This window comes from Sander vitreus, chromosome 8 (genome assembly GCF_031162955.1).
Source record: "Sander vitreus isolate 19-12246 chromosome 8, sanVit1, whole genome shotgun sequence".
Lineage (NCBI taxonomy): Eukaryota > Metazoa > Chordata > Actinopteri > Perciformes > Percidae > Sander > Sander vitreus.
Window position 1 is genome coordinate 1,870,164 of NC_135862.1, and position 24,608 is coordinate 1,894,771.

The 24,608-nt window shown below is 42.8% G+C and overlaps 2 protein-coding genes across 2 annotated transcripts; one reads left to right on the forward strand and one right to left on the reverse strand.

Annotated features, from left to right (window-relative positions):
* Positions 1–2,068: 2,068 nt before the first annotated feature.
* LOC144521644 (E3 ubiquitin-protein ligase TRIM39-like) lies at positions 2,069–11,106 on the reverse strand. Its single transcript, XM_078256202.1, is given in 7 exon segments — positions 2,069–3,299; positions 4,852–4,897; positions 5,208–5,396; positions 6,686–7,876; positions 7,878–8,183; positions 10,545–10,646; positions 10,984–11,106. Coding segments are annotated over 6 exon segments (2,520 nt in total). The 5' UTR covers positions 10,620–10,646; positions 10,984–11,106; the 3' UTR covers positions 2,069–2,586.
* calml4b (calmodulin-like 4b) lies at positions 10,339–21,420 on the forward strand. Its single transcript, XM_078256357.1, has 3 exons — positions 10,339–10,720; positions 17,051–17,239; positions 21,075–21,420. Exons 2-3 carry the CDS (start codon positions 17,092–17,094, stop codon positions 21,170–21,172), a joined length of 246 nt encoding a protein of 81 aa, XP_078112483.1. The 5' UTR covers positions 10,339–10,720; positions 17,051–17,091; the 3' UTR covers positions 21,173–21,420.
* The last annotated feature ends 3,188 nt before the right edge of the window (positions 21,421–24,608 follow it).

Sequence of the window (24,608 nt, forward strand, 5' to 3'; positions counted from 1 at the left end):
CCAGTGTTCGGATAGTGTCTTGTGTTCGGATACACTTTTATGCACCAATTTACGGTGGAAATCCCTTTATTTAGCCTATGTGAAGATGAAAAACACAGATGATAATTCAAAATATATCAAAAATATAATGGAAAGAATGTTGCCGTGGGTCATTGGGCATTTCTAAGAGAGTTTATGGAAATCTTGGAGCTTTCTTAGTGGGTATACTGCGTATACCTGCGCATCACGTAGACTACACCACTGAATGAAGCTTTACCACACTGAAGATATCCCCCAGGGACACGTAGCAAATCCAGTTCGGTCCAAGTCAATGATGTCTATTATACAGTAGTTATAGCCTACTGTAGTAATTGTTCTCTAGTCTCTAGTTAGCGTGTGTTTTGTTAGTTTAGTTTGTCTATTTAGTTATTGTAATTTAGCCTTTAATTAGGCCTGCATTTGTTTATTTTACCCATGCACGGTTAAAATGTGGCTTATTTCAAAGGTCCATCCATCCATCCAGCTTCGTCCGCTTATCCGGTATCGGGTTATTTCAAAGGTGAGGCTACATAACCATGTTCCTACGGTGGTAATTTCACATACATTATATTATAAAATGAAAAGATGTTTTACTGTCTTGTCATATTTACTAGTTGATATAGACTGAAAAAAATATTAATTCACTGTTCTGATGTAACTCGGTAACAAGTGACCCACCGTCGTGATACACAAAATCCTGGGTGAGACCTGAAGTTACCTCGGTAACCCCAAATCTTGCTTCTCTGCTCAAAAGCTACGGCTGTCAGCTATACTGCAATATTTAGGGTGAAATGTTTTCTTGCATGTTACCCAATAAGAGTGTCTGTATCCTTTCGTTTTTTTGATGGGCCATTAACACTTCACCCTCTGTTCTAGCAGCAAGAACTAGGGATGCACCGAATTCAGATTTTTGGGGTTTGGCCGAATACCGAATCCCCTGGTTGAGGTTCTGCTGAGTCCTGAACCCCCTGGTTGAGGTTCTGCTGAATCCTGAACCCCCTGGTTGAGATTCTGCTGAGTCCTGAACCCCCTGGTTGAGGTTCTGCTGAATCCTGAACCCCCTGGTTGAGATTCTGCTGAGTCCTCGTCCCGTCCTCAGTCCATGAACACAGTCAACACATTAATGAAGTAAACAGTGACTGTCCTTCCTTTGCCGTACCTGAAGTTGCTGCATTCTGGCTGCTGTCTGTAGATTCCTTCATGCTCAGCTCGTATTCTTCCAGATGTTTCATACCAGATGTTGTAACAGCGGTGATGTTGTGTATTGTTTAGGGTCCTCGCCACCACCAGACTAATCAGCATTGCAGATTGAACATGTAGCTGGACTTGAACGGCCTTCTTTTGACTGAAAGTACTGCCAAACAACACTTTTTCTGCTCACCAGTTCCATTTCCACTTCCTCTCAGCCTGCTGCATTGAAGCTCCACCTACGTAAACACCTTCCTGTAATCAACGGCGCCATCATTACGTCGACCAGCGTAGCGCGGAGTGACAGCGTAGGGTTCAGCAGAAACCCAACCCCGTCAAAAAGCCCAATATTCAGCCGAATCCGAATCCTGGATTCGGTGCATCCCTAGCAAGAACACACAACACACAACCCCACCCTACACTGCCAGATAGTATCAAACTGCTTAAACACACACTAAACTGGTGTACTCTTAGCAGTGTAAAATGTGCTATTTTAGAAAAAAAAATGTCATGCTGCCACCTGGTGTAGTAACTGTTCTGATAATTTACACATAGGATGAATACTGTGAGCATATATACCTAAGTGTGATTTTGAATGACTGCAAGTAGCCTACAAGTGAGTTAATATTCTTAAGAAATATGAATTGAAACTTGGGATTGTTGCAACTCAACAAAAATGATAGATTTGCTGGACCATACAGTCTCTTAAATGCCTTTTTTAAGAATCCAAAGTTAGCTCACTGTTTGCCTTTTGTTACTTCATTAAGAATGTATATGGTACAAAGTCAGACATCATAGATTTCACATAACGTCAAAAAACACAGATGACAGACTAAATAAATTGAAAAAGATGACGGAAAAGTAGAAAGAGAAACATTTTTAATAAACAGCATTTTTATTCAATTAAATATTAGATAGATCTACAAATAATTGTTTATAATAATAAAGGGTAAATACACTTTTCTTATTATTTACATGGTCCAGAGTATTTAAGTAAAAAAATTTAAGTAAAAAAAATACCTTTTAAACAGAACGAAGAATTGGCAAATTTAGATTTCTGTACTTGAAATCTACCAAGCAGGATGACATTGATCATAAAATACAATGAATTCACTGCTGTTCAAATCTGTGTTGTAGTAAGAAGCAAATGAAAAAAAAGGAAAGAAAATGAGTCCTCCAATGTTATTGTTATTAACAGACACCGATCCATACACTCAGAAAATACACACCAAGAATATTGCATGATACCCTGCAGTATAGCCAATATATTGCACACTCCCCCTGAGTAAAAAGCCTGAGTATATGTACACCAAACATCACCAGTAAATATACATGTATCACATTAAATGAAAGTGAATCTAGAAAATCAAATGGTTGATCTCAGTGACTGACAGGAGAGATGATCAGAGGGGCAGAGTTTTTACCACCCTCATAAATAGGACCGGGATAAAAGTATGGGTAGAGTTTCTCAGTGAAGGAGTAGCCAGTAAAGGAGTAGATAAGAGCTGCAGCATCAACGTCATAAAAGGAGACCAGACCCTCCTCATAATCCACAAACACCCCCACCTTCTGGGGCCGAGACTTCAGAGACAGACGGACAGCAGGGCCAGCAGCAGCGAGGTACTCATTTTCATTCCTCAACCCTATCACCCAGTAGCCATTCTGATGGCTCAGTATAATAAGTCCCTTCCTGTTGACCGACTCTCTGGCCACTCCTAAATCCCATGAAGTCTTCCCTTTAACCTGAACCTCATAATAAAATCTTCCTGAAGAGAAACTCTGCTTTGCTAAGACGATAACACAAGTATCAAATCTCTCTGGATTGTCTGGGAAATTCTTCCTCACATCACCAAGTTTAACTTGTTTTCCATCTTCAGACAGGATGAGATTAGGATGTGCTGTATCAGGATCAAGAGTCACATCCACGGCATACTGCTGGACCCTCTTCAGATCAAACTCATGGAGCAGGTTCTTCTGTTTCCTGAGTTTCTTCTGCTGAGCCACATAGAGCTGCTCCACCTCAGTGTTTCTCTTCTTCGGCTCAGAGATTCCCTTTTTCCCATCTTTGACGAAGCCTTCAGCCAGTTTTTGTTCTGAAACCATCCACATCACGAAGACAATCATCAGACACACAAGTAAGAACATCCAGGTCTTCAGTTTGGTTCCTAAGTAGACGTCACGGGGAACTTCTTTTGGTTTCCGTTTAGCTGACTGTCTGAACTTAGCAGCCATCTCAGATATCTAAGTATTGACCTGCAGCTCAGGTTTCGTGTTGAAAGCCTTTCTACAGGTGGGACGCTGTTGGGATAATTAACATCCCAGTGACTGGATCAGTGAACACATTCAGACAGATGGAGTACCGAAACTGATCTTCTGAGGACAAAAAGTGTGAAAAATCAAAACTGTCATTACATATCTTTTAACTTGTTTCATAAAATCAAACTTTGACAGGCTAAATATGTTTACTTCCACTTAAATATTGATTTTAACACATTTATTACAATTCACTGTGATATATTTAGCCAGTATTTGTCTTTATTATTTGTTTTATTGAAGCGTCTGAGGGAGCAGAGCTTATAGGAGCCAGTATAAGTTACTACCGATGAAGACCGAACATGTTCTGAGTTTGCTGCTTCACAACAAAAGATTTTTAAATTACAAAATAATATGGGGGACTTTTATTGCGAAGAATGTATAGGAAATAAAACCATTCCACCGTTTTACAGCCGCTGCTTTAACCACTCACGCTCACCGGCTTCTAAACAGCAATAGCAGACGCTGTGATGTAAGAACAGGAAAGTCTGTAGAAAAATCCAGATTGATCTCATGAAGTGGCGTATGTGTGACACGCCAATTCATATGCCATTATTGGCATGTTATCAAGACGCATACTTGCTTTTTAGCGTGTTTATCAACGCCGTTTGGCCTCTATTGACTTACATTACCTTGCGATTGCGTGTGAATATTCATAGCCATGTGAAGCATTGTTAATGTTGATTTTGAAAAGTAACATATATATATTTAAACAAACTTGGAATTGTTAAGTTGAGAACAGAATTTGGTGCTGTGGTATCAGCACACACCCAACATTAGTGTTTCGCCACTGCCGACTGCTGCCGACTGCTGCCGACTGCTGCCGTCTTGCTTAAAGCAACACTAGAGAACTTTTCCCGCTTCGGTCCCCTTACAGGTTGGAAGCATAATTGTCCCATTATGTCTCATTCGAACTACAGATCCGCTACCCGATCTGGCAAACTTGCATAATGTAATGTAATGGACAATTCCGCTTCCAACCTGTAGGGGGACCGAAGCGGGAAAAGCTAGTGTTGCTTTAAAGCTATAGTGCGTAGTTTCTGTCGCCCCTATAAGGAATCCTAAGTAATGAAATCAACACGTCTGACGCTAGCCTTCAGCAAAGATCCTCTATACTCAAGATAGCACATTTCAAGCAGCGGCAATGGTATTAAACGGTACATACATCCTGTCTCTTGAAGGGGCGTGGCCTCGTTTGAACGTGTAGTGAATGAAAAGTTATATTTGAATAATTTATTAATATGATCTTTTGCTTTGTTAGATATTTACACAGGTAAAAGACATATTTAGCATCACGAAGATTAGTTTTGTTAGGGCGTTCAGGAACGTTACCTGACGTTAGCTTCTCTTTGTTGCCAGATCTCACAAGAGTTTGGTCCTGAGACAGAAACAGGTCTCAAACAAAGTTCATTTTCTTTTGATGTGTCCGTTTGAAAAATACCATGTTAGCGTCAGAATGTTCTGGAGATATATGTTAGCTGTTGTCTTTTCTCAGCGGTGACGTAAAACGCATCACTTGAGTTGCTGCCGATGAAAGCACCGTACCAAGAAATACAGAGAGTTTAGTGTTGCTGATAGGCTTAATCAGCTTTGTATCAACTCATTTGGCTACTGCTTTTACTTTGTTTCTTTGTTCTGGATTCTAGTTTTTTTAACTTTGAGCAAATATTCTATCTCATTGTACTCACCAGTGTTTGGCAGAGATTCGGCTGTTGTTGAGAAAAAGCTGCTGGATTCAGTTGAGTGTTTCTTTCGAGAAAAACGGAGAGACTTGTCTTGACTGCAGCGCTGCTGTCGCTCAGAAAAACTCTCCCCTGCAGTTCAGGAAATGTGACATTCCTCCTCTCAGTGCAGCTCTGTGAGGGAGGCGTTACTGCCTCTTTGGAAAATACCTTAACATAGATTGAAAACAAGATACGCCTTTGTTTCCTCTTCTACAATGGAAGTGTACAGCAGCCTAAAGAACAGACAAGTACAAACAGGCAACATAACAAAACTGAAAGATTTGCAGAAACATACTGTATCGTTGGGAGTGTGCCTATGGTCCCACAGCCCTATGTTCCCTCAGCCCTATGTTCCCACAGCCCTATGTTCCCACAGCCCTATGGTCCCACAGCCCTATGTTCCCACAGCCCTATGTTCCCTCAGCTCTATGTTCCCACAGCCCTATGTTCCCACAGCTCTATGTTCCCACAGCCCTATGTTCCCACAGCCCAATGTTCCCACAGCTCTATGTTCCCACAGCCCTATGTTCCCACAGCCCTATGTTCCCACAGCCCTATGTTCCCTCAGCCCTATGTTCCCTCAGCTCTATGTTCCCACAGCCCTATGTTCCTGCAGCCCTATGTTCCCACAGCCCTATGTTCCCTCAGCCCTATGTTCCCACAGCCCTATGTTCCCACAGTCCTATGTTCCCACAGCCCTATGTTCCCACAGTCCTATGTTCCCACAGCCCTATGTTCCCACAGTCCTATGTTCCCACAGCCCTATGTTCCCACAGTCCTATGTTCCCACAGCCCTATGTTCCCACAGCCGTATGTTCCCACAGCCCTATGTTTCCCATAACTTTGTATCAGATGTTATCCCCCTAACCCCTAACCCCTAACCCTAAAAAATGTTGTGGGAGAATAGGGCTTATATTGAAGGGAAATGTAGGAACACAAGACCTACTTTTGAAAATGTCCTAGAACTGTGGGAACATAGAGCTGTGGGAACATAGAGCTGATTATTAATGCCTTTATAAGAATTGAAAGTTCTGCTCACAGTTTCCCTTTTTTTGGAACTTTATTAAGAATGTAAATGGTAGAAAGTAAACAGATTTCACATAACGTCAAAAAAGACAGATGACAGTTATAACAATGAAGGGTGAATACACCTTTCTTATGATTAACATGTTCCAGACTAAAGTAAAAAACTTTTAGACAGGGTGATGACTTGGCAAATTTAGATTTGTGTATATGAAATTTACCGGGCAGGATCATGAGATTAATCATTAAATACAATAAATTAACATTGCTTTCAAAATACACAATAACATCTGTAAGACTTGATAAAAAAATTAGCTAGTAAAAAGCCTGAGTATATGTACATCGAACATCATCAGTAAATACACATTCATTACATCAAATGAAAGTGAATCTAGAAAAACAAATGGTTGATCTCAGTGACTGACAGGAGAGATGATCAGAGGGGCAGAGTTTTTACCACCATAGTGAGGTTCGGGACTGAAGAATGGGTAGAGTTTCTCAGTGAAGGAGTAGCCAGTAAAGGAGTAGATAAGAGCTGCAGCATCAACGTCATAAAAGGAGACCAGACCCTCCTCATAATCCACAAACACCCCCACCTTCTGGGGCCGAGACTTCAGAGAGAGAAGGACTGCAGGGTCAGCAAGAGCGAGGTACTCATTGTCATTCCTCAACCATATCGCCCAGTAACCATCATGAGGAGTAGGTAGAGTACGTACAATCCTGTTGACCGACTCTCCGGCCACTCCTAAAGTCCACATAGTCTTCCCCTTAACATGAACCTCGTAATAAAATCTTCCTGAAGAGAAACTCTGCTTTGCTAAGACAAAAACATAGTTAAAGAATCTCTTTGGATTGTTTGGGAGATTCTTCCTCACATCACTATCATGTACTTGTTTCCCATCATCTGACAGGATGAGATTAGGATGTGCTGTATCAGGATCAAGAGTCACATCCACTGCAGACTGCTGGACCCTCTTCAGCTCGACCCAAACCAGCTTCTTCCTCTGTTCACTGAGCGTCTCCTCCAGCTGAGTCACAGCTTTCACCACTGTCCCCTCATATGAAGGTGGACGGACGTTGACTTCTGTCCAGTCCTTGGTGGGTGGAGCAGCGTTCAGGGAGGTGAAGCTCTGGAGGAGGTGGAGGTGGTCTTCAGACTGTAAGAGCTGCTCCACCTCAGTGCTTCTCTTCTGCAGCTCAGAGATTTCCTGTTCCAGCTCTGTGATGAAGCCTTCAGCTGGTTGCTTTATCATTCTCTTCTTCTCTTGGATCATCTCGACGAGCTCGGCCAGGCTTCTCTCAACAGACTCCATCAGAGCTAAGAAGATCTCAACACCTTCTGCTATCTCTCTGTCAGCATCTTCATCACTGAGCTCCACTGAGTGTTTGATCTCCTGAATCTTCAGTCGTCTCTTCTGGATCATCTGCAGAATTTCAGCCCCTGTCTTCCACAGCTCAGCTTTCTTTGCTTCATATTCTTCCTTCTGCGGACCAACAAGATGCTTCTTTTGGTCTGAAACCATCCAGGCCATGAAGACACACATCAGACACAGCAGGAAGAACATCCAGGTCCTTCTTTTGGTTCCTGAGTAGACGTCACAGGGAACTTCTTTTTGGTTTGGACACTTGTTGCTCTGAACTGCTGCTGCTGCTGGCTTCCTGTTGAGCTGACTGTCTGAACTGAGCAGCCATCTCTGAGATAAAAGTATTGACCTGCAGCTCAGGTTTCGTGCTAAAACCCTTTTTACAGTTGGGACACTGATAGGGAAGATCAATATCCCAGTATTCAGTGATGCAGGTTTTACAGAAGTTGTGTCCACATGGTATGGTGACTGGATCAGTGAACACATCAAGACAGATGGAGCAGAGAAACTGATCTTCAGTCAGCAGACTGCTGGCAGCAGACATATCAACACTCTGAGGACAAAAGTATACAAGACAAAACTGTTATTATACATCTTTTTAATTAAAGCATTGAAAGTGCCAGGAACCTTTTTGGTTTTTGAAATGATTATTTTTCTGCTGCGCAATCTCATTTCTGAGCTTTGGATGCTGGAAAACTCACAAATATTGGCACACATGTTCTTTTGATGGTCACAAAAGTTGGTGGGGACCTTGTTCTCATCTTTAGAAACATGTATCATGTTTAAAATGTGTGTTTTTGTTTTTTTAAGCCTAACAGGAAGTCAGCCATCTTGGATTTTGTGGTTTAATTTAAGGGACACGTTTGAGGACTTTAGGATCCACAAAAACTCTCAAAATGTTGCCGCCATGTTCAAACAAGTAATTATTTCGATTGATATCACATTTGGGCTTGGGCGTGGTATGTCCATTAACATGTAGGCTGGCTGGGTTGTGCTCTGTCATTGCGCAATAAGTAGGTTATTTATGTGCTTACTCTATAGGTACCTGTCTAATGTAACATTACTATGTAGTTACCTGTCTATGTATATGGAAGCATGTTGTGTGTTGCATGAGAGTATGTGTTGAGAGATGCTTAGTTTCTGTATTTTGTGTTGTTTTCCACATATAGACTAATGTGTGGCTCACTATCAACAACACATTGAGTTTCGTTATTTTTTTTAAACGCTATTTAAAACACGTTCAGCTGCATTTCCTTCTCTTGCCCTCCTCCGTCTCTGACACTTGTGACACACACACACACACACACACACACACACACAGCTCCTCCCACGGTGCGGTGCTTGGTGGCTTAAAAACACCATCGAGGCCCACCGTGCACACAGCGTCTGTCTCCATAAAGGAGAGAAGACGGCTGGCGAAATTCACAAGTTCACGAAAGGTTGGCATCTATCTGAACACCTTTACACAATCACACATTAAAAAGTGTGCTATAAAAATATTTTATATTGCGACTACAATGTTGAGTCCCGACCCGACTCTTAGCAAACAAGCGATTGTGCCTGCTTTAGGAAGTTAACTAGTCGCAAGTTTGCGGTAAAATGCAGTTGGGTTGTCGAGGTAAAAACACTTTATGTAGCAGCTGTGAATCCAATAAACTTATTATAAATAATGTTAAGTCACTTTTTTTACTCTGACACTGAATGTTTGCTGCTTCAATCCAGATGAGTATTGAAAAGTATTTTCCGCGACTGAAAAAGGCCCGTGTTGAGGATGAGGAGCAGCCTGAACCGGAGGTATCGGTCTGAAACAGTCCCACCAGTGGAATTAGTTATGTTATTAATTTGTTGACAACATTTTCAGGCTTCAACCAGTGAAAGACAGGCTCAGAGAGAGAGATTCGTTAGGCATTGAAGTAGGAGAGGAGGACAGCATGCAACAGCCCCCCTAATGTGTTGAAGGCCTTAATTTGGACATAGTTGCTCCACTATTCCTGAAATTCAGTACACACATTGCTCTCATCATTTCAAACATATTTACTATTTGCTTTCCTTAGCTCTGCCCAACTGGAAGTCAGCCATTTTGAATTGTATGGGTTTTCACGTATTTTATGCAAAATTCCTTCAAACTCCTCCTACAGGGTATATCGGATTTCTTTTAAATTTGGTTATGATCCTCTGACTAACGTGACCCTAAATTGCGAAAGATTAGGGAAGGGTGAGGGCCAGTTCATCTCTGCTTACAGCTTTAATTATTTGTTTTATTGAAGCATCTGAGGGAGCAGAGCGAAAGAAAATCTCCTTCTCTGTCCAAAGACCTTGAGGGTCCTATCTTGAACCAAAGCCCGACGCAAGTCTCTTTGCTAGTTGAAGACCGACCCAGTTGTCAGTTTCCCGCCCAGCGATCCGCGTCGCTTAAATAGCAAATGCACCTACACCCATCTGTGGACCATGCTGGTCTTACAGGGAGGTGTGTTCAGGTGCATTCTGGGCGTGCTGGTCTTACAGGGAGGTGTGTTCAGGTGCATTCTGGGCATGCTGGTCTTACAGGGAGGTGTGTTCAGGTGCATTCTGGGCGTGCTGGTCTTACAGGGAGGTGTGTTCAGGTGCATTCTGGGCGTGCTGGTCTTACAGGGAGGTGTGTTCAGGTGCATTCTGGGCGTGCTGGTCTTACAGGGAGGTGTGTTCAGGTGCATTCTGGGCTTATTGCTATCTTGAGGCAGCAGGAAGTGATGGCACCATTGACCAACAAAAACCTGGTCTAAAGTCAATAACGCAGCATTTCATTGTTATTTTAACAGAGCATTAGTAAAATGCTCCTAGGCTCGTGCACAGCACGTGCACACTATACTTGTTACACACACAGGGACGCACAGCAGCACACACACATGCAGAAGATTACAAATAAATATATTACGGTGCAAATCCTCATCATAACAGCAGTGCTCCAAGGTCCAAACGTGCCTGGCACAGCACTGGTTGGTGGGGACATGAACCAGTGGGGATGATGATTTCGGGGCTGTTTCATGTTAAACAAAAAGGATTTTACAAAACAGTGGTTACATAACCTTTGAAACGAGCCTGTACTTGCATGTGAGTAATACTTCAAACTAATAGCACTATATCCCTGCTTACAAAGGCAGACAGCAGACAGTGGGGCTGAGCGTTTTTTTTTTTTAAGTTGTAAAATGTCTATCTGCCTTTATAAGCAATGGCAGATTAAATCAGACACTGTACTCTGTTTGGAAACTCAAAGGGAAGCTAGGCTAGTTAGCTTTTAGCAGGCCTACTTTATCTGCTGTTAGTTTGTTTCTTTGTTCTGGATTCTGGTTTGAACTATGAGTAACTGTACTCACCAGTGTTAGGAGAAATGCTGCTGCTCAGTTGGATGTTTCCTAAGAGAGAAACACAGAGACTTGTCTCGACTGCAGCTCTGCTGTGCTCAGACTAGGTTTTCACTTTCATTCAGGAAATGTGACGTTGCAGCTCTACTCTTTTTTTATTCAGGGAAGGTTCACTGAGAGGAAGCCTCTTTTGCAAGAACGCCCTGATCACATTCACACAGTTCCACATTCATACCTGGAAGCTGTCCAGTACAACCACAGTCTGATCTGCTGGCCACTGAGCAGCTCCACTGGAGCGGTTGGAGGTTAAGGGCCTTGCTCAAGGGCACCTCAGTGGTGGTAATGAGGGCAGGGGCATCGGTCTAGGGGGGGGAAAGGGGACTGAGTACCCAGGGCCCTCATGTGAGGAAGGCCCAAAAAGATCCTAGAATGAATAGCTGTGGATGCGGGGAGGGGGCCATAGAAAATGCCTTTCTACAGGGCCCAGATTTTTGTGCTACACCCCTCATTTTTCCCCATCCAGATTTGATCCTGTCAGTCTGGAGACTGTTCTCTCTGTGAGGCAGGCGTTACACTCTCTTTGGAAATTACCTTAGCATAACTTTAAAACAAGATGAGTTTTAGTTTCCTCTTCTTTCTTCTACTTTGGACATGTACAGCAGCCAAAAGAACAGACAAGTACAAATAGACAACGCAACAAAAGTACAGGCACAGTGAAATATAGCCGAGAAAAGGGTTACTGTGAGGCGACGGTCCTTTCAGAGGCCGTTGCAGTTGAGTTTAGCCGACAAAAAGTGAGCGTCATGCGGTGACAACAGTTAAGATTAGAAAAAAGATTGTGTTTTGGGTTACTACTCCCCTGGAAACAAACACCCATTTCCTGTGTAAAGGTCCTGTGTTTTCTCCTTAACTTCTTCCGGTGAACAAACTCAGCTTCCCCGCTTTAAATCCCAGTGTTTTAGGACCCACTCACTTGTCCATCCCACAGTTTAACCCTTAAAGCTTTAGTGCGTAACTTTTAGATATTAAAGGTGCTGTAGGAAGGATTGTGACGATCCAGGACTTAGCCAAACAATTTGAACATGCACAAATTCTCAGTCCCTCCCCCCCTTTCTGCTAAAGCCCAAAACAGTCTCCTAAGCCCCTCCCCCCCACAAGGGAGAATGAATGCGTGTGTGTGAGCAGTGATTGACACACAGACACCCCCTCCCCCTGGCCCTGATTGGTGCATCTGATGTGGTGCACCTTTAAATGAACGTCCGTTACATTCAAGCCGTTGCCAAATGAGTTGCTACAAAGCTAAAAGCTAGGCTTTTAAAGGGAATGGGAGATGATCTCTGATTGGTTGATTGCATGTTACGCCCAAAACACACCTCTGATTAACGAAGACACTAAGGTCAACCCTTTAGAACCATGCGCCCGGCGCACGGACCCTTTTATCCGCCGTCAAACTAGCAAAAGTGGATTTGGACACGCCCTAAACACACCTGCAGCAGGCAGAGATGGGGACTCGAGTCTGAGACTCGGACTCGAGTCGCACTTAAGTCGCACAAACAGCTGACTTCAGACTTGACAATATAAGTCTTTTGGGACTCGACCCAAAAGACTTCAGACCCGAGCTTCGAGACTCGTCAACAACATGTTTTCATGCAATTATAGCTTTTTAAATCTAAATGTACTCATGTATTTCTCTTTTCTTTTATTGGCGCATTTACGTTGGGGAAACGTATGACGAGCTAATTAAGACTCTCAGCTCCACACAACTCTCTCTGGATTTCTCAGTATGACTATGTTCAGAAGATTGTCATCTAGCGACTTTCCCGTGCAGAAGCTCGAATGAAGGTAATGACCTCCTCTGAAGAGTCCATCATGTTTTTTTTTAATCCTCCGTGTCCTTCTTGGCTACTAGCAACTGCGTGGAGGAGGGGTCGGGGCGCATGCAGGATAACGGAAGGCTTGTATCACGTGGTATCATGATCTGGTTTGATTTGCCTGTTTATAAAGCATAAAGCAGCCTGTAAATGATCCCTCATTTCTGTCTTACTTGCTGACTTACTGTCATATTTGACCTGAAGACAACACAAAACCATAACAGCTAGAGTGTTCGTTCGTTTTGCAGCAGAGAGCTAAAAGGCTTCTGTCTTTCACATACCGAGTGACACCATTCTACTGCAGATAAAACTTCCAAAACGCCTTTCCTCTCTGCTCATTAAATGAGCATATCTCAACAACAACAAAAAAGTACAGACTGAAAGTTTGAAATTTTATGAAAACGTGTCAGTTTTTGTTTAATTTTTGACTTATTTTGTTATTCTATGTATACTGTTACACCACCTCTGAGCTTAGGTTGTACTGACAATCATGTGTTTATGAAGCTAGTATCTATTTTTAGTATGAATATACAGTATATGAACACAGCAAAGAGAAGGCAGTGTGGTCGTTCTGTGAAAGCAAAGCGCTGCATTAACATGTCGTCCACGTCTTGGCATTACAGCGCGTGTCATCACCTCGCAGGATGATTACATGAACTGATACCAATGATTCTTGTCGGACAGAATTACAAATAAAACAAATGCAAATCACACATAACGCACACTGTGAGCACAGCGCTGCTCTGCTGCGGTGTTTCATGCTGTCTGATCACGGCTCCTCTCTGATCATATTTCAGCTCTTTGCCATCATCATCTTTATCATCTTTGTCATCATCGCGTCTTTGCACGCGCTGTCATCATCTGTCGTCACTGTGGGATCACAGCAGGAGCTTCAATCGGAAATATTGGGAGCAGAAAAGCAACAACAGACTGCGAAACCCTTTGTCAAGACGGCACAGTCCTCTAAATGGGTCCATGTTAAAGGATAAGGCTGGGGTTTTATAATATTTCACTTATCTTCAACAAATCTCATTTGCAAACCCAAACCAATGAGTTTCTTTTAACATTGTTTGACTTACTGTCTGGGGCACTCAGCTCCAAGCCATATCTTTAGCATTGTGATCCATATTTATCAATGTTAAACTGGCTGCGTCTCATTGTTATTGACTCTAAAATTAAAGAGTATCAGTTATCTCGAGACACTTTACAGATAGAGTAGGTCTAGACCACACTCACTGCGACAGTGGCGAGGAAGAACTCCCTTTTAGGAAGAAACCTGGGACAGACCCAGGCTCTTGGTAGGTGGCTGATGGTGCTGGTTGGGGGGGTGATGAACAGTGGCAATTATAATAACAATAAAGATAATGGAACTATGATTAGGAATTATAGTTGTAGCAGTTCATGGCGTAGCAGAGTACTGCAGGGCACTGCAGGTCTCCTTTAGCGTCAGATCTAAACACTTGGGTCGGGACTATTGGCATCACTTTTGACGCAGTTAGGTTAAGGAAAAGATGGTGGGTGGGCTGATAAACGCGGGACAAGAATGGGACAGTTGGGTTTATGAAAAGTTTGTGGGTTAGGGTTATAAAATCAACATTTCAGTGCCACGCGGGACACAAACCTCAGTCTCCGGGGTTTTGGGCTTTACTACTACTCACTACCATTGTCACTCTCTAGAGTACATCGTCAAGCTCCGCATAGTTGTTAAAATAACAATGCTCTGCCCGCTGCGTTCCATAAACGTGCTGAGGGGTGCTTTTTGGGTCGTATCTGACACTGAGAGCCACTGCCCAAGCGTCAGTCAGTGTTTGACGAGTTGGGAGTGAGAACGGGTTGGTCACGTCAGGCAACACATTCTCATGGGCAGGTTTGTATGATATTGCACAAAATTATTGCTGGTCACGTAACAGTTAAGTATAACCAAAAAATGTGGGTGTGACAGCGGCGACGACAGTTTTAGACACAAACAACTAGTTAAGATTTTTTTTTTTTTTTTTTTTTAAATTGTGGTTTGGGTTAAAACCCCATTCCTTAAGTAGTACTCCCGGGACACGAACACCCGTCATTTTTGTCGTCTTGTACAAGGTGCTCCAGTCACAATGACTACTGCCACTAGCGGTCGTGCTTTTCATAGCTATATGTACGAACGCTTCATTAGTACAGCCTGTGCACAGTAAAAGTTTATTACAACATCCCCAGATATGATATATGTGTATACTTATGTATATATATATTTCTACATTATAAATCTAGTCTTTACAATCCTTTTCACCTCACACTTGCGTTGGTTGTGAGCCTTGAGCTTAATAAGGGTTTAAAAAACAGTCAGATAAATGCCAAAATTAGCATGTTACGTTATGTTAGCACTAACCTCAAACCTCTAGTTAAACTTCCAGCTTTAAACTTACGTAAAGCATTAAAGAAAATGTTGTTTGCAGCCAGAAATCACAGGAATGTTAAACGACAATGAACTATAGTATCATGTATATCTATAGTCGAACACATAACTATATTTTATAGACCTTCATAAAATACAGTATATTACCAGGAGGTTTTCTTCCTGATAAGTTAATAAAGATTTCCCTCGACAGCAGCAATGCTTTTTTATTGTGTTCTTAATCCGTCTGTTTATATAAAGGTCACTGATATTTGACTTTTCTCTTGTGTTATCTTTGTAGAATCCGAAATTGTGTGCGTAGCAGCTGTAATTAACAGCTCAGTTTCCAGTTTATTTAACATGTGTCACCAGCTGCTCTTTACATACTGTTTTACTGCTTCACTGTTTGAACAACTTATTTCATATTCATTCTCTCCACCACCTGAGGCTACATTTTTGAAAGTCAGCACTCGGCAACAGACAAAGCCAGAAATCTTGGTGTAGTCATGGACTCAGACCTGAATTTCAACAGCCACATTAAGACAATTACAAAGTCAAACTTTTACCACCTTAAGAATATCTCCAGGGTTAAAGGACTTATGTCTCAGTAGACTTGACTACTGTAACGGTGTCTTCACAGGTCTCCCTAAAAAGTCAGACAGCTGCAGCTGATTCAGAACGCTGCTGCTCGAGTCCTCACTAAGACCAAGAAGGTGGATCACATCACTCCAGTTCTGAAGTCTCTATACTGGCTTCCAGTGCCCCAAAGAATAGACTTCAAAATACATCTGCTGGTTTATAAATCAGTAAACGGTTTAGGGCCAAAATACATTTCTGATCTGCTACACTATGACCCACCCAGACCTCTCAGGTGGTCTGGGACAGGTCTGCTACACTATGACCCACCCAGACCTCTCAGGTGGTCTGGGACAGGTCTGCTACACTATGACCCACCCAGACCTCTCAGGTGGTCTGGGACGGGTCTGCTACACTATGACCCACCCAGACCTCTCAGGTGGTCTGGGACGGGTCTGCTTGTTGTCCCCAGAGTCAGAACTAAACAGGGGGAAGCAGCGTTCAGTTTTTATGCTCCACATATCTGGAAAAAACCGCCGCAACTCTCAGTTCTTTCAAATCAAGGCTGAAGACCTTTCTTTTTGATGTTGCCTTTCTTTAATTTCTTATACTGCACTGTGAATTTTATTCGTTTTTAATTGCTATTTAATGTTTTATGTAAAGCATTTTGAATTGCCCCGTTGCTGAAATGTGCTATATAAATAAAACTGCCTTGCCTTACATTTACATCGCTACACTTTTTGGTTTTGAGCCAAAGTGATCTCGGTGCACCAAGTGTTTGTATCTCCAGTAGAAGAACTAATCTCTGTATAAACTAACACGCCCAAACCTCATATCTCCTCATCATCCTGGTATACTGGGTATAAACAGGAGGCAGCGTGGAGACTCTGCCCCCTGCTGGTAGTTCCAGTGGTAACGTTAGTAGCTTTAAGACTCAAAGAACGAGACGTCGTGACCGATAAGACCCAATCAGGAGGAGAAACATTGGCGTCAGTGTCGGTGTTGCCAAAGGTCTCCATTTGGAGCCGTTGAGACTGCAACACAACCCCGCAGATTCCAAACCAAAACGGGTCAGAAGAGTTTCCAAATGTCTCCGGTTTAGGGGCTCGGAAACGCCAGAGCAGGGGGAATGAGAGGGGGAAACGCCAGAGCAGGGGGAATGAGAGGGGGAAACGTAGCAGTAGATCCGGTAACATGGTGACATTATAAATGATTGGGCCGGTCCAGTAACATTAAGATGTTGATGTTCCTGCAGATTGGGGTGGAGAGCTGGACTTCTCCACCTTCCTGAGCATCATGCACCGGCAGCTCCAGCAGGAGGCACCGCAGGACGAGATCCTGGAGGCCATGAGGATGGCCGACAAAGAGCAGAAAGGATTCATCCTCGCCTCCGAGCTGCGGGCCAAACTCACCGGGCTGGGAGAGAAGCTGACTCACCGAGAGGGTAAGAAGCCATCGGCGGATTCTTACACACCTAAACACATGGTTGGTCTGCACACACCTACTCTCGCACCTTCCTCCACAGTGCTGTGGAGGACTGGTCTGGCAATGCGAGAACGTGAACGTTGGCTCACTCCAAATGTAGCAAACTGTCACTGCAGCTATAACAACACAAAGCAAATTATAAATGCACAGCAACAATAATGCTGAAAACATAAATGCAATTTATTTGATGACAAAGTCCTAATAATATTACCTGGAGGAGCGTCAAGTAGTTTCTCCCAACCGTCTGTAACATTTGACAAGGATTCTTCATAGTCTTCATGTAGTTTAACAGCAGTTGGCAGCCATAAGTGCTGCATTACCGCCATCTACTGGAGAGCGCTGGGATCGTCGCTTGAGACACAAATTGTTTGTGACAACAACAGCGCTGAAAAACTAGAGCTACAAATTAGACGCACGGACACAGATACGCATTTGCGGATACAAATCGCTCTGCATTCATTTGTGCATTGTGTTTAACAAGTTGCAAATACTTATGAGACTGTTTTAGCACCATAGTTTTCCCCCATGGCATAAACGGAAATGATGTTTTAGTGGGAATTCCCAGGAATGCTGACTAAGTCTATACAGACGCTAAAGGGTGATTTTTGCGTCGGTATCTGACGCTAAGAGACATTGACCAAGCATTAGTATTGGATGAGTTGGGAGTGAGAATGGGTTATATATATATATATATATATATTGACGTCCACATAGGGTTACGTAGCAGCCCAGTTTGTGGCTTTTGGCTGCAGGGCTCTCGCTCAAAACTGAACCAATTTAACCCATTAGTCACAAAAAACAAGAGAAACAGGGGCCAGGTTGAAAAATACCAATGTTGCTCTTCATAATAAGTTTTCAAGTCAAAGAACTTTTCTAGAAACAAGTTCCTATGTGTAAAAGAAAGAAGTTGCAGGAGCACTTCTGGTATCCTTTTAACCACCGGTGCTTATGGAAGGGGATACAATTCACAAAAAGGAAGAAGATTTATGACCAATTATGACCCTGAGGAAGGCTCAAGCCAACACATGTTCAGGGCTCTCAAGTGTCACGCATTGAGCGTGACAGTCACTCATTTCGGTCTTTTGTCACACACTCCCACCACGCAGCGCCCAAACTTTCTCTGGTGCGCTGCTCTCACTATGGAACCGGCAGGAATCAAGCGTGTCTCCCCTGGAGTTCTTAGTTGAGCCTGCCACTTATCAGCCAATCAAAAAAAAGAAAGGGGCTACACAATAGCCAATCAGAAAATAGCACTACTGTATCTGGGTAAGATTTAACGCAACAACCAATGAAACAAAAAGCATACAGCAGCGTACAGACACTTCCCTAAACGTTGTTTCGCTCATTCAGAGACCAGAGACCCAAACGGGGCTCTGAGTCTGACAGAAGGTCTGAGATCTACCGCGTCAGCAGACTGTGGTGCAGGTGGATTCTTTTCTGAAATATAGTGACTATTATAACTTTATTTTTCTCAAAATATCACGACTCCTCCAAATCTCAGAGAACAGATATATTTTGAATGTGCACAAAGTTTTGAACATGAGCAGAAATCTTGCTCAAACTTAACAATATTGCAGTCCAGGGGTTTATTAATACATTAAAATGAATGTAGAACAGGTAGAATGTCACTCTTGCATGTCTTCAACACTTGAGAGCCCTGCATGTTGGTGTATTTTTTTATGTCTAGCCCCATTTATTATTATTAAAGGCCTTTTATCTCTTTTTGTAACCAACCATGAGTGCCTGGAGTTGATTTCTTTTATGACTTTTGGTCATAATTCTTCTTCCTTTTTGTGGAGTGTCTGTAGAAGAAAACCACTTTCTCTCCTGAAAGCCCTCTCTGCACACACAGGGGTTGTCACTTGTTCTGTCTGATTAGACCTTTGCTCAGGTGGAAGTGTGGAGCAACGCTGGGATTACACAAGGTCACCAAACTTCACAAATCATTAACAACAGTATAACTTAAACTTACACAGAGAGGTGCAACAAACCACCAGAGGTCTTTGATCGATGTTTGCTTTGTAAAACGTCCAGTTTTTTCATTTAACCCTTGTGTTGGCTTCCCTTCGACCAACAAGATACTTTTTGTTTTTCTGGGTCAATTTTAAATTCTTTTTTTTTTCAATGTTTTTTAACGTGTTTTACGTCGTTCCTCCTCTCAATGTTTTTGTCACATTTTCCCGACATTTTTGTCACTTTTTACCGATGTTTTTGTCGATTTTTGTCCTGCGCTTTATAGGCGTTTTTGTAGTTTTTTTTCCCAACATTTGTCACTTTTTTCAGCGTTCTTTTATGTTTTTTTTTTTCAAATGCTATAAAATTGAATAAAACACCCAAATTCAATGAAAGTTGTGAACTGATTATTTACTTTATTCGGAAGCGCGTTGTAGGGAAACATCCACGTTATTTTTTTTTTTCTGTGGAATTAACAATACGGCATCATATTCAATAAAGAGGCGAAGTCCCTCCCGTTCCGTTTGACCAACATGGGAACATATTTCGTAAAAAATATGTTCGGTAGTGAACATAGAGAGACGTCACATTTTTTTGATCCTGTTTGAATTGAGCCATGAAGGATATGAACCAGACAGTTGGGGTAAAAAAACTAAACAGGAAATGTGTCTAAGAAAAGGAAGCTGGTCAACACAGGTGGCTTCAACCCTGGCATGTGTTGTGCGAAGATGACAGTCTGCCTAGAGACACGAAGACACCTCCCTGCAGGAAGACAATAAAAGATTAGGGTAAGGAGAAGACGGGGCTCACTTCGGACGAGATCTTGGTGGACCAAGCCCTGACTTTATGTCTGTTGCTAGGAAAACTTAGTCTCTGTTTTTGTGAACCCACAGCCATGTTGTAACTCTTATGCTGGACTCATCGTCTCTGATTGATCCGTGTGTAGAGTGAACATAAGTCCATAAAAGAAGATGCGGGAATTAATCAGTAGGAGTCAGATTTGACCGTCCTCAGGGTCTTATTTTGGACATCCCCTAGACTACACATATGTTTGTCGTAGTACCACTACGTTTTGTGTGAAACCGCTCGGTGAACTAAATCTCTCGTCTCGCACATCATACGTCACTTCGCTCGCTAGCTGGCTAGCTAGCTTAGCTCTGTTCCCCAACACATGTACCTGATGTGTTTTATCCAGCGTCTTTTTTTTGTCTTTTAAAGAAGGAGCAAGTGAGTAACGTTACATCCTGTTACCAAACACACAGACATCGTAGCTTCAGAAAGACGTCACTTAGAGACTTTAGTGTCCTCTTTCTAATTACGTATTTTCAAAGTCTGATACTTCAACAGTTTTACGACAAACTGAGACTTTCTTCACTCAGAAAATTATCTTTTAAACTGACAAACGTGTTTAATTCGAAGCTCAAGTCAAATGGGATCAAAACATAATTTGTCTCTCTAGTTAACTACTGGGCAGATTTTTTTCTCTCGAAATAACGTCCCATGGTGGTCCATTGGAGGGGGAGGGACTTCGCCCCTCTATACGTTTAGGTATAATGGCTTTAAATGACGGACTAACGAGTTAAAGAACATTTTTTTCATTTTAAGGCTCTCCTGTATTGTTACGCACCAAGTTATCAGAGCTTTCAGTAAATTATTTAGTTCTAACTTGGATGATGATGTGAACTCTGTTACTGTAAAATGACTTTAACGCAGCATCTGTGTGGCCGTAGCATTAATGCCTCTACAGGCGAACGTACCAAGAAATGTATTTATTTAATCCCTATAACTGAAATGGCTCCTTCAACATACTTTGACTGACAGCCGTGTCTCTCTGTTGTCAGTGGACGAGCTGCTGAAGGAGGCGGGTGTTGGAACTGACGGGCGGGTCCACTGTGAGCAGTTTGCTAAAGCGGTGACTCGCTCCCCTGCAAAACGCTGAAGTCACAAACAGCATCATCACCGAGCTGCTACTCAACCCTTTTTAGTGCATCAAGAGAAAGACGTCAATTACTGTTTTGTTAGGTCAAAGTGGCTATATGTAACTTTCAGTGTGTAATTGTTTTTGAATGTTGCCTTAGGCCTATATGTTTCAAGCCTGCTACTGATTGATTGACTGAAGTGTAAGTGGGGGAAGTCTGTGAGTTGTGTTCATACCTAACTATGTATTCCTACGTGTGTGTGTGTGTGTGTGTGTGTGTGTGTGTGTGTGTGGGGGGGGTACCTACTTATATGCCTGTGAGTCTTAAATGTGCTGCACTTTGACCAAACAAATTTCCCAACTGGGATAATAAAGTATACTTTGATTTTCTTTTTTGGTATATTTTTACATCAATTCAAAGGGTGAAGACTTAAAAATAAGAGTAAACGGTACATGTTTTTTTAAACTTTAAAAACGGAGCTCCGTCACGTTCTGCGTCACGTGGTTAACCCTAACCTTCAGGAAGTGAAGTAATGTCAGATTTTTACCCAAACCACTATCTTTTTCTAAACATAGCAGTTTTGGTGCCTAAACCAAACTGCGACCGCTTCACAACGTTAACGTGATCGTTACCTTCTCTGGTTAAGATATGAGGACGGTAGTCTCACATTGCCAGACCTTCCTCCACAGCGCTGCGGAGGAAGGTCTGGCTAGTCCACACAGCATTCCTGGATGGGAGTAAAATGTGCTCTGGTTTATTGCTGTTTCTTTAAACCAATCACAATCGTCTTGGGCGGTGCTAAGCTCCAGACGGAGCCACGGTGCCTCTGCTAAATAGTCTCAGGAAGGAACTTGTTTTGGTGGAACATGTGTACGTTCAAAAGTAGTTTTAGTCGTGCAACAGAAAACTGAGATTGGACAGATAGTCTAGCTAGCTGTCTGGATTTACCCTGCAGAGATCTGAGGAGCAGTTAACCATAGTCCTCACAAATCCACCAGAGGTTAGAACGCCAACACAGAGACAGAGGAAGGGGACGGACGTCCAGAAAGAGTGACTTCCAGCCGAAAGCAGGGACATCCAGGGGACTATCCGGCAGCACTGGAGCAATCCCGGAAACATTTCTGTTGTTCCTATTTCCTGCTACTTCTATGGGCACTAATTTATGAAACGCTTCCTTGGGTCGTATTAGAGGGTAGGAAGAAACAACTGGTATCTTCTAACGTATGGTTCGGAGGACTTGTTTAAAACAAGTCAGCTGGAGATAAACCATTAAACCATCTCATAGAGCTAATGTTACCTTCGTTATTGATGGTTTTTGGCTGGAAATAAGAAGCCAGTTTGTTTCCTCCAGTCTGAAATCAAGGAACCATTGTTTTAACCCTTGTGTTGTCTTGACCGTCGTCCATGAACTTGTCATTCCGGGTCAAAATTGAAAAATGCGGGGTTTTTGGGAACTTTTTCCAACTTTTTTGACGGTTTTTTTTATGCTTTTGGCACTTTTTTTAAACATTTTTGTCCCCCCTTTTCAAGACCCTATAGGTGAACAGGGTCAACATTTAACTAACAGCTATCCCCATGAAACTTCCTCAGCTGATTACTGACATTGAGACAATAACACAGGGAAACACCTCGCGTGCTCGACAATACTGGCATCTTTTCTACAGAAAGTCGCCGGATTTGTCGCTATTCGCTTTTGTGAAAAAAGTCGCTAAACTCATCAACTAATGTTACTGTACAAAGCACCAGAGACACGATTTAGTTACAGTTCAGTCATCCTCCAGTGTGTCTCGCACACACACACACACCAATGCAAAGTTTTGACACTTTAATTACAACTAGTGTTGTTGTAACGTTACCTTTGGGACATAAAAAAGCTCCACTAGTTCAGCGTCTCAGCACGGGGACATTTAGCGGACAGTGAAGCCCACAGACAGAGAGCAGCAGCAGCAGCTCCAGCAGCACACCGCCCATTGCAAGTCCTCTGCGCCGCTGCGTTAGATCCACAACTCCCGCTCCATTGCCCGCGGCCTGGGCAGCCCACACCTTTGGAAGTCTATCGGTAACGTTAACAGTATGTGACAGTGTGTGAGTCTAATGATGCCCGCTGCTGCTGCCCGCCGTACGGGTTGAGCAGAGGCTGCACAGTTTGACCAGCGGGCAGAGACCGGCCCTCACGGCCTTGAAACACTATCGGCCCACCGGGAAAAGTCCCGACTCTCCCGATTGCCACTCCGCTACTGGTTAAGTGTATTATTTACATTGCAATATAAATGAAAACATAACTTAATTTATTAATATCAGGGAACATGCCTGCCACACTCGCAGTTACCCGGTAACTAGACCACCAACTACCGCTGACCTGACGGAGCTCCACGACTGGCAGCATGGTGCTCTGTACCCAGCTCATGTTTTCTGGGGTAACTGAACCACTACCTACCGCTTACCTGGAGCACCACGACCAGCGGGAGCTCGCGATGGACTGTGAAAAGTGTCAGCATTCCCGATACAGCCTGGAACACTGCATTTACGACCGTGGTTCATTTTCAATATCGTTGGAAAAACTTCCAAACGTTCTTCTTTGTAATTCCCCTGGAAGTGCAAAGCTCGCAGCTAAACTAGTGTCTGACATCTACTTGACCTACATTCAGAAGACCAGCTGGTCTCAGACCAGTGGTCTGTAGCTATGTACATTTTGTGGCGTGACAAATTGACAGAGCAGAGCCAATTAAGGTACAGCCACCGAGTTGACGTCAACTATTAGCCTCGATGGGATTCACCCGTTTTCAGAGGCAGTTTCAGATTGTGAGATTTGCATAGGAAAGGGATGTCAACGGGATTTTGAGGTTCTCTGTATGTTCATGTTACCCACCGAACTGTCGTTATCCAACTATGACAAGGTAAGTTTTGCATTCTATCACCCCTTTAAACAAATGGCACTACACCCCCGCTTACAAAGAGACAGCAGGAACGACAGAGACAGCGAGGCTGAGAGGAAAGAGTTTGAATTCAAGGCTACTTAACCAAATTGTGTCACATTTATATAACCTTTTATTCTGCATATTTCATCTGCCGTTACTTTGTTTCTTTGTACTAGATTCTGGTTTTAACGTTTCAGTGTCAGGTGGACACTAAAGTCTGATCTACTCACCCGTCTTTGGCAGAGATTCTGCTGTTAAAAAGCTGCTGGCTTCAGTTTAATGTTTCTTTAGGGAGAAACCTTTCAGCTCTGATGTCGCTCATATAAACTTTCACCTGCTTTTCAGGAAATGTGACGTTGCAGCTCTCTTCTTTCACTGTTGCTCCACCTCTCAGTGGAGCTCTGTGACTCTGGGACTTTGACTCGTTATGTTTTTTAATGAAACATCTCACTTAAAAACACCATTACAGGGGATAACTGGAAAAAAATGACTTTGCAAATCGAATTTTTAATTGGATGAGGAAAAGCAGCAAGGAAAT